This window comes from Oncorhynchus clarkii, chromosome 16, assembly GCF_045791955.1.
Source record: "Oncorhynchus clarkii lewisi isolate Uvic-CL-2024 chromosome 16, UVic_Ocla_1.0, whole genome shotgun sequence".
Taxonomy (NCBI): domain Eukaryota; kingdom Metazoa; phylum Chordata; class Actinopteri; order Salmoniformes; family Salmonidae; genus Oncorhynchus; species Oncorhynchus clarkii.
The window spans coordinates 22,499,175-22,508,646 of NC_092162.1; the positions used below are offsets into that span (position 1 = coordinate 22,499,175).

Genomic DNA, 9,472 nt, shown 5'->3' on the forward strand with positions numbered 1-9,472 from the left:
CAAGCCACCTTAAAAAAAAAAAAAAATTTGCCCCCAAAAAGTTGAACCAGCTCAATTGCTTTTACATTATGATATGACTATTATAATGTTCAATGTTTCTTTCGATTTTTTTTTTTAAGGAATATTTTCACCATATTAAAACGAAAGTTCAGTTCACATAACGGACAGACATAAATTAATAATTAATCACACAAAATAAACTACCTTCAGAAATGACTTTGTCAAAGCAAGAACATAACAAGGGGTTTGCAATGATGGTGACAATTTGGAGACATTTTTGGATTAAGTGGGTCAAAATTCAAACGGCACTTGCACATTTGAGCTGTCTTTGTGGCAGGTGCATAGCAACAATTGAATAACATGAGAAAAAAATAAGAAACCGACAGACACTGCTCTTGCGGGTATCAAATCAAATCAAATTTTATTGGTCACATACACACGGTTAGCAGATGTTAATGCGAGTGTAGCGAAATACTTTATCTTTATTAAACTGGCTTTTTGGGCTTAAAATGAGTAACAGTTCATTGTTGGTTAAGTTTAATTTTGGGAAAGAATTTCAACAGATCTACTTTCCTATCAAAGGGTTTGTCTGTACATGTAGGTAGAAAAGAGAGGCCCTTAGACAAGACTGAGACTTGTGCGTCAGTGAGCTCTTTTTTTGGAGAGGTTAATTACCGCGTGCTGCTGTAGCTCCGTGTCCACGGCCTAAAATGTCAAACAGACGCACAATGTACTCGTGGAACGACCCAGTAGGTCAGAATAGGTCAGAAAGAGTGGGCAAGGCGCAACACACACAAGTCAGTGAAACTGACGTCAGTGTGCTGCTAATTGCATAGCTCCTCCACTGCCCATGTCCCCATGGGGGCTCGAACCAGTAATCCTCTGCCCGCAAACACACTTGACCCCACTCCTTCAAACCGTTTGAGCCATCGAAAAGTCTCAAATTCGGTAGCTCCACCAGCAACATGTCAAACTAGCTGTTGAGTGAGCTTTCGGTACCTGCACACACCAACAACTTCATAGAAGAGTCCAATTTCTTAAGCTATAAAAACTATACAACACTAATGTAGGCTACTTATGAAATTAGACCCTCCCATAGGTGACCATGGTATGTGTACTATTATGTGTCCATAATACCTTCGTTTTTACAGGTGTGTGGGGGGAGAGCGACGACATACACCATATATGATATATGTGAACAACCCTTCAAAGTCGTGGCTTCTCAGCCACACCCGTTACTGACCGGTGTATAAAATCAGGCACACAGGCATGCAATCTCCAGAGACAAACATTGGCAGTAGAATGGCCTTACTGAAGAGCTCAGTGACTTTCAATGTGGCACTGTCATAGGATGCCACCTTACTAACAAGTCAGTTCGGCACATTTCTGCCCTGTTTAGAGCTGCCCCGGTTAACTGTAACGTTGTTATTGTGAAGTGGAAATGTCTAAGAGCGACAAAGGCTCAGTCGTGAAGTGACAGGTCACAAAAGCTCACAGAACGCGACCGCTGAGTGGTGGAGGGCATAGCACTTAAAAATCGCCTGTCCTCCGTCGCAACACTCACTACTGAGTTCCAACATCAGAACAAGAACTGTTCCTCTGGAGCTTAATGGAATGGGTTTCCATGGCCGAGCGGCAGCGCACAAGGCTAAAATCACTAAGGCTAAAATCACCACGCGCAATGCTAAGCGTCGGATGGAGTGATGTAAAGCTGGCAGCAGTTGGACTCTGGAGCAGTGGAATGAGTTCTCTAGAGTGATGAATACATGTCGCTAGTTGTTGTGTCCATCGCTTTGTGCATTGTCTTGTGCTGCCACCTGCAGCTGAATGGATGGCAATGGCATCCTCTTTGTGCAAGGATGCGCACCAACAAGTCAATGGAAAGAATGGCCATTGGGAGAAAATAGCTCCATGCAGCCTATGGCCTCTCCTCAAGTCCCGTTCTGTAATACAACACAACACTGCATTGTGAAACAGGCCCATGTGAAAATGTATGCACACACTACTGTAAATGGCTTTGGATTGTAACCGTCTGCTAAATGGCATGTGTAATATAATACAAAGTGGGATTTGGAGTTGGACGCTCAATATTCTTGTGTGCCCTTTCTCACCAGAAGATGGCGATAGAAACCTGGTCATTGTGTTGCTTCTGACCGTGATCTCGGGAACCACAGAACTAAATCTTTGCAGATGTTTGGAGAGATTGCCCTGTAGACCAGAGGTGTCACGAAGGGAGCACTGATGAAGATAATTGTGTTGATATTAATTTTAGAATCACAGAATACACAACCTCTACTGGATTCAGTATGCCACTCATTTTTCACGGCATGGCATTTGCGTTAACCAGCTAGCACCAACCACTACTGCCAAGCATGGTAAGGTTCAGTCAACTCTTAAAAAGGGAAAATACCAGGAGATTACAGTATACGAGAGATGGGTGAGAGAGATACGTGTGTGTTTGTGTCTGAGAGAGAGAGAGAGAGAGAGAGAGAGAGAGAGAGAGAGAGAGAGAGAGAGAGAGAGAGAGAGAGAGAGAGAGAGAGAGAGAGATAGGGGTATGTGTTCTTGTAAAGGGGGGGATTTATTTCACAAAACTATTCTTCAGATTTGATCAAAGGTGTTGTTGATGGATGATTATGACATTATCCCGAACAGTTGGCATGCAAATAAACGTTAGCTCCTCAGACCTTCTCATTGGTTGTTAGTGGCTGATGGGCGGGTCTAAAGAGGAAAGTGAAAATACAAACTCACGCTCTGTCAGCATCCAGCGGTGGCAAGCAGGAACATTGTGGAGTAGGCTATGCAGGCGCGCTTAAGAGTTATTACAGTTCTGAGTCTGACAGTCAAAGCTTCGGGAAGGCACACACAGCGAGGAATAAAACTGAAAACAGGGAGGGAAATCTCACCGGTATCTACTTTCTACACTTTGACTTGGGGACTATTCTGGAGTGTAGCTAAATGAAAAGAAGGCGACGCATCATAACCAAATAGACGGCACTATGGAGAGCAAGGGCAGCCGCTGTAAAATCGTGGTGGTCGGCGATACGCAATGTGGCAAAACGGCATTACTTCATGTATTCGCCAAAGACTCGTATCCAGAGGTACGTCATTGCGATTGTATTACGAAGTTTGTACGATTGTAATAAATAAATCATTATTTTAAATAAAATACAAATATTCGTTTAGCGTTCGCACCATGCGCACATCAGGCAAATCCATAAACTATGTTTTAAAACATTTAATGATTCTAAAGTTTTTAGGCTTTAGATCCTGTCTATAGCCTAATGTATATAGCCTAAATCTATGGCACATATTTTCCATTTAATGACATACATTTAGCCTTATCCCTGGCCATGTGTCTTAGATTTGGCTCAGAATTAATATGGTGTCTGCCATATGCACATAACCTACATGTGACTTGTGATAGAGGAATAAGCCTAAACCAGACTTTATCAGCCGAGATGAGTGGGAATGGAACATGGTATCATTTTGCATCATTGGGCAGATTTAGGTTTTCATTTTTCCATTTGAAATTTTTCTTTTCAGAATTATGTCCCGACTGTCTTCGAGAACTACACGGCGAGTTTCGAGATCGAGAAACAGAGGATTGAGCTGAACATGTGGGACACATCAGGTAAGGACTGTGGCTTCAAGCGGGACTAATTTAATAAATAAATGTTGACACTTGGACTCGAAGATGTCACAACTCGCACAAGTAATGTGGACAGTGAGCCAGGTCTCTTTTAGTCTGCTAGGCTCCGCTTAAGGTGCAGAAATTGGCAATGATGCGACAGTTTTGAGCATTCAGAAAAATCCAGAGTTGTTCAAATTATTATATTTATTCGGATTAATAATGCTGGATTTTCCCAACAAATTATGCATAGCAATTTGTGTTTTTGTGCCCACAAAACTACGCACAGAAATTACATATTTTCAAGGGAGGCTACCTTTCTTGGACATTTCTTGTTAATTCCTGCTTTTTGACAGTTGAGTACATATTGAATGTCAAGCCTTTAGGCCTGCTGCAGTTCTCCTGGTATTGTATTGCACCAATCTGTCTTTTTGAGGGATTGCCGCTTTCATGTCCAATCAGAGTTATCAGAAGCGCCTAGTTCCCAGTGGGAAGTTTCACTTGAATCCCAGCTAACAACAAACGTTCCCACAACTTTAGAGAAAGTTGGCTTAAGAGTCTCATTAGGTCATTAACTAACGTTTTCATAGGAATGTTCCCATGATGTGCAAGGCATTTTTCCAAGAGACCATCCCCTTAATGTAAAATATAATTTATCCAGAACGTTTACCATGTTCTCAGAACTGAAAATATTAATGTTCCAGACACGTTTCATGCGGACGTTGCAAGAACATCAATGTGTCCAGTTTTCTGTAGGTTAAGAGAAGACATGACTAGAATATTAATATATTATTTTCTGAGAACATGGCAACCATGTTCTGTGTATGTTTGGTGGGACATTGATGGAATATTCTCCTAACCCTCCGAAAACTTGGCAAATTAATTTTCTTGCAACACTCCCATAAAGCTTGTCAATAACATTAATATCTTATATTCTGAGAACATGGCAAGCATGCTCTGTGTATGTTTGGCGGGGCGTTGATGGAATATTCTCCTAACCTACAGAAAACTGGGCACATTGATGTTCTAGTCATGTTTCATGGGAATGTGGCAAAAAAACATTTGTCCCCCCCCCCAAAACACACATTACGTTACTGATGCCAAGCCAATCAAGGCCCTCCATTCACAGCTCTTTGTCTGTTGGCAAGTTTAGGGATACTCACACACACAGTGCTTTTAAGACACAGTGTTTTCAAATGACATATTTGACACACTTTGACATACATGATTACATTGTGCTTGTTCAATTAATCAGCAATTATTATTCAACATGACCTCACTTGGGATTTGGACTCACAGCCCCTTGGTTCACGATATTCTGATCTGACACCTTATCTGTGTAAGGTATCAGTTATTAATCTGACTATTCGCTCATCATTGATTTTGTTGACTTATTTCAGCAATTTAATGGCTTTCTGTATAGTTGTCTAATGTTGGTGGGGCATCTTAACCTGTTTTAATGATAGTCCTGAATCACTATGATCCATAAAATATACTGAACAAAAAAATAAACGCAACATGCAGAAATGTCAAAGTGTTTACTGAGTTACAGTTCAAATAAGGAAATCAGTCAATTGAAAGAAATTCATTAGGCCCTAATCTATGGATTTCACATGAATGGGCAGGGGTGCAACCATGGGTAGGCATAGGCCCACCCACTTGGCAGCCAGGCCCCCCCCACTGGGGAGCCAGGCCCAGCGAATCAGAATTAGCTTTCCCAAACAAAAGGGCTTTATTACAGACAGAAATACTCATCAGCACACCCACCCCTCCTCAGAAGATCCTGCAGGTGAAGAAGTCGGATGTGGAGGTCCTGGGCTGGTGTGGTTACATGTGGTCTATGGTTGTGAGGCCGGTTGGAAGTACTGCCAAATTCTCTACAATGACGTTGGAGGCAGCTTATGGTAGAGAAATTAACATTAAATTATCAGGCAACAGCTCTGATGGACATTCTTGCAGTCAATTGCATGCCCCCTCAAAACTTGAGACATCTGTGGCATTGTGTTGTGTGACAAAACTGCACATTTTAAAGTGGCCTTTTATTGTCCACAGCACAAGGTGCACCTGTGTAATTATCATGCTGTTTAATCAGCTTCTTGATGTGTCACACCTGTCAGGTGGCTGGATTATATTGGAAAAGGAGAAAAGCTCACTAACAAGGATGTAAACAAATTAGTGCACAAAACTTGAGAGAAATACGCTTTTTGTGCGTATGGAACATTTCTGGGATTCAGCTCATGAAACATGGGACCAACACTTTACGTGTTCAATTGATATTTTAGTTCAGTACATTTTCTTGTGTACTTTTAACAGAGCTGAGATTTACTTGAAAGTGTATTCACCCTATTTCTTACACTTATCAAGTTGTTTCAGATCTACACAAGTGCCGAGGGAGGAGGGGTTCGGGTTTCTTCTGGACATGGCCTAACTATACTGGCCCAATAAGCACATACCCTGGAGATATCCCTTATTGGGACAGTGGTATGGTTGTTTGTCATTGGTGTTTGTGGCCTGAGTTCGAGACCAGCTAGAGCAGTCACCCTACTGTCCCACTCTTAGCAATATGTGTTAATGTCATTATTTGGCAACAGTTACACACTTATCTGATTGAATTAAGAGGAGTTTCTCATTAAAAAACAGGAAACAAAAACATTCTCTCGCCATAGATTAGTTAGCTTGGATGACCATCCAAGTCAGATCAATGTTAGCAAGCTTATCAAGCTAGCTAAAATCATATTGGTTGAAGAATTGTTCTGACCAAAAAGCACATGAACGAAGCAAAGTCGTATTTCCAACATCACAACCAGGAAATAGAAAATTCCGACTAGCATGTGAACGTGGCACTAGGGCCCGGTGACTGTCCCACATTCTTCCTCTAACGTAACAACAATGCCTCTGAACATGTTGTCACACTCATTCGAGTGACGACAAGACGTTGACAATGAAGACAGACAGACAGACAGACCAGCTAAAGCCGTGAGACCAAGAAACCTGTGTGCTTGTTTAGATACTGCTTGGTGGTAATGGGTGTTGTTACGATGCGGTTCGAGAGCTCACTGAAGTGGGTGTTGCTGAAATGTCTAAGTGCATTTCAACAACACCCATTTCAACCACCCAGGAGCTATTCGCCTGGCTTTTGGAACACTGTTGTGGATAACAAGTCGCGTTGATGGACGGCGTCAATAAGGAATTCTAGCCATCTCAGACGACTGTCTCAGTGTTTTCTCCTACCAGCGACCCTATACTGAAGCTATACTTGCCCCAAGCCTAAAAGAAAATGGTCTCAATTGGTTTGAAACACAACCTCAGAAGGTGGCCCTGGCAACTCCAGACATTTCTTCTTTCCTAGCGAGCCGCCTATACTAAACAAATCAATGGCTAACAGATTATAGGTAGACTTGGTGAAAGTAGATGTGGCTAAGTGGATTTATCCCAGCTATATAGAAGGAAGGTACTATATGACCCACTTCTGACCCTACCCAGCCTCCTATTAGTTGTATAAATAGATTGTTCGGAAGAGGCAGGTTCTAATCTGGGTATATCTCATTGGACAGGTGTATTTGCTCCCACTCACATTACAATAGCATAAGTCCCCTGGCACGGGACCTTTTGTTGCTAACTGGCTAAATGAGGGTTAGTGACTTGGCGCATGTAGACGGGGCAGTGTTTGTGTGCATGCGTGTGTGTGGAGTGTGCGTGGAGCACTGTTTCTGCTATTTTCTGCCCGGAAGTGCTTTGCCTCTTTGTGCGTGTGTTGTTAGGTATCATAACAATAGGATCTGAAAGATAAACAGGATTTGTGAAATAATATTTGTGTGTGTGACCATGTGAGGTATAGACATGCTACCTGCAATACTCAGTGTTAATTTCTATCCCTTCACTCACGGCTGAATTTGTTATGCAATATATTATTTGTTTTGTATGTGTGTGTGTATGAGTGTGAGAGACAGACAGCCATGTATGTGTGTATGTAAATAGATGGATGTGCTAGCCTGGCACAGTAATGTGTTAGCTTTGCATGGCAGCAGGTGAGTAGATGAACCAAACCAGTGAGTGTTAACAATGACTGAGGTTGAGGAGAATGAATTAACTACAGGAGGATAGCTCACCCTGTCCTGCTCTCGCTCTCTCTCATTGTCTCTTCCACTCACCCCCCCCCCCCCCCCCCCCTTCCTCCCTCTCACAGCTCATTAGCCGGAGAGGCAGCTGCTGGGTGTGGCTGATAGGGCGGGGACTAGTGGTGTGAGGGAATAGAGTAGAGGAGGAGTGTAGACAAAGAAGAGGAGGGGGAGAAACTGATGGCAGGTGAGGTGGTGTGAAGACCGAGGAGAGGAGGAGAAATCAAGGAGAGGACAAGTGGAGGATAATTTAGAGTGGAGGAGGAGCAGAGAGGAGAAGAGCGACTAAGTGAAGACAGATGAGAGGAGGGGAGGAGAAGAGAAGTCAAGCAGAGAGACTAAGGGGTGGGACGTGAAGGAGACAGCCACACGGAGGGGAGGCGAGAGTGGCCAGCCATTCCACTGGAGCCCGAGCTAGTCGCCTGCTTGCTGACAGAAACAGAGTGGCAGTAATTAACCATACACTTATCCCCACGCTCGCTCAGTGACCAAACACTTGCCCCCTGTCTCTCCCTCCCTCTCTCTCTCTCCCACCCACCCACCCTCTTTTTCATCACCTTCTCCCTCTCGCCCCTTCGCTGTCACTCCTCTTTTGATTGCACTCATGCGCTCTCACCCTTCGTCCTATTCTTTTTCCCACCGCCTGATTGGTCTCTCGCTCAATTATTATTATTATTATTTTTATCTCCCCCTCTCTCCTCTCGCTCATTCAAAACAAGGTCAGGACTCCCACTCTGTCGCGCTAATGCCTCTTATGATCATTGCGCTTGATTAGCCTAGCATCTCCGCTAACCCCTCTCCCCTCTTGATCCTCTATCCTCACAGCGGTGTAGATAGCAGAGATGGCTGATCCACACTCTCTCTATCACGCCACATCAGCCATATAAGGCTCAACGTAATCTGTTTATGCAGTGTGACAAAAGAGCAACACATAAAAAAAAGCCCAGGCGGATGAACTAGTGAATGAGTGGGGGGATTTGGATGGGATTGAGATAGAGTGTGTGTGTGTGTGTTGTTGTTTTGGGAGGGAGGCTCAGGGATTTTATCGTAATTCTGTTTACACTCCAGTGTTCGTTATATTTCAAAAGTGGCACATAGAATTCAAATCATCAGTTTGTTTCTCATCAGATGTCCCAAAATAACAGTATACAATACCAGAATAAGTAAATAAGTTTAAGTATCAGAAGAGGTACTAGCACAATGCTAGGCTTACATCTCTTTTTTCTAAGTGTTAGCTCTAGCTTTTAGCTGTTCTCAGTCTAGGCCAGGGTATTCAAATCTGACCGTCAAGGTCTTGTAGTTGATGTATTGGTTAATGCCATTCATTATTCAGAGAGTCCACTAACCGGGCTGTCCCAGGTCTGAATCCGTCCCTGTAGAGGGAAATATTCAAAAGATGAAAAGTAGTAGCAGCGCTGTGGAGTTTCAGGCCTGTATAGGTCTGCTCTAGGCCAAACCCAATGCATCAAACGACTTGCCTGCTTCAAAGTCAACCGTGTGCAAGGTAAGAGTCCATAGAAACCTGCTCAACCTGCAGTGTCATATACACACAAAACAGAGTAACACCAAGAAGGAACTCGACAGAGAGGTGCACCTGAAGTCTGTCCCTCAGGCAACTTCCTGCTCAGGAAGACTTTGGCACAGGTTTGATCTCAGCTCTCAGCTCAGTGAAACTTATCTAGAGCCCTGATCCTTACACCCATCCTTACACAACCACACAGTA

General features: G+C 43.3%; 1 protein-coding gene across 1 annotated transcript in view; it reads left to right on the forward strand.

Annotated features, from left to right (window-relative positions):
- Positions 1-2,786: 2,786 nt before the first annotated feature.
- The window catches only part of LOC139368205 (rho-related GTP-binding protein RhoN-like), a 35,114-nt gene continuing 28,428 nt past the window's right edge, over positions 2,787-9,472 (forward strand). The window contains exons 1-2 of the mRNA XM_071106852.1: positions 2,787-3,101; positions 3,547-3,634. Of these exons, the coding sequence (XP_070962953.1) occupies positions 3,000-3,101; positions 3,547-3,634 (190 nt within the window). The 5' untranslated portion in view covers positions 2,787-2,999. The remainder of the gene's footprint in view (positions 3,102-3,546; positions 3,635-9,472) is intronic.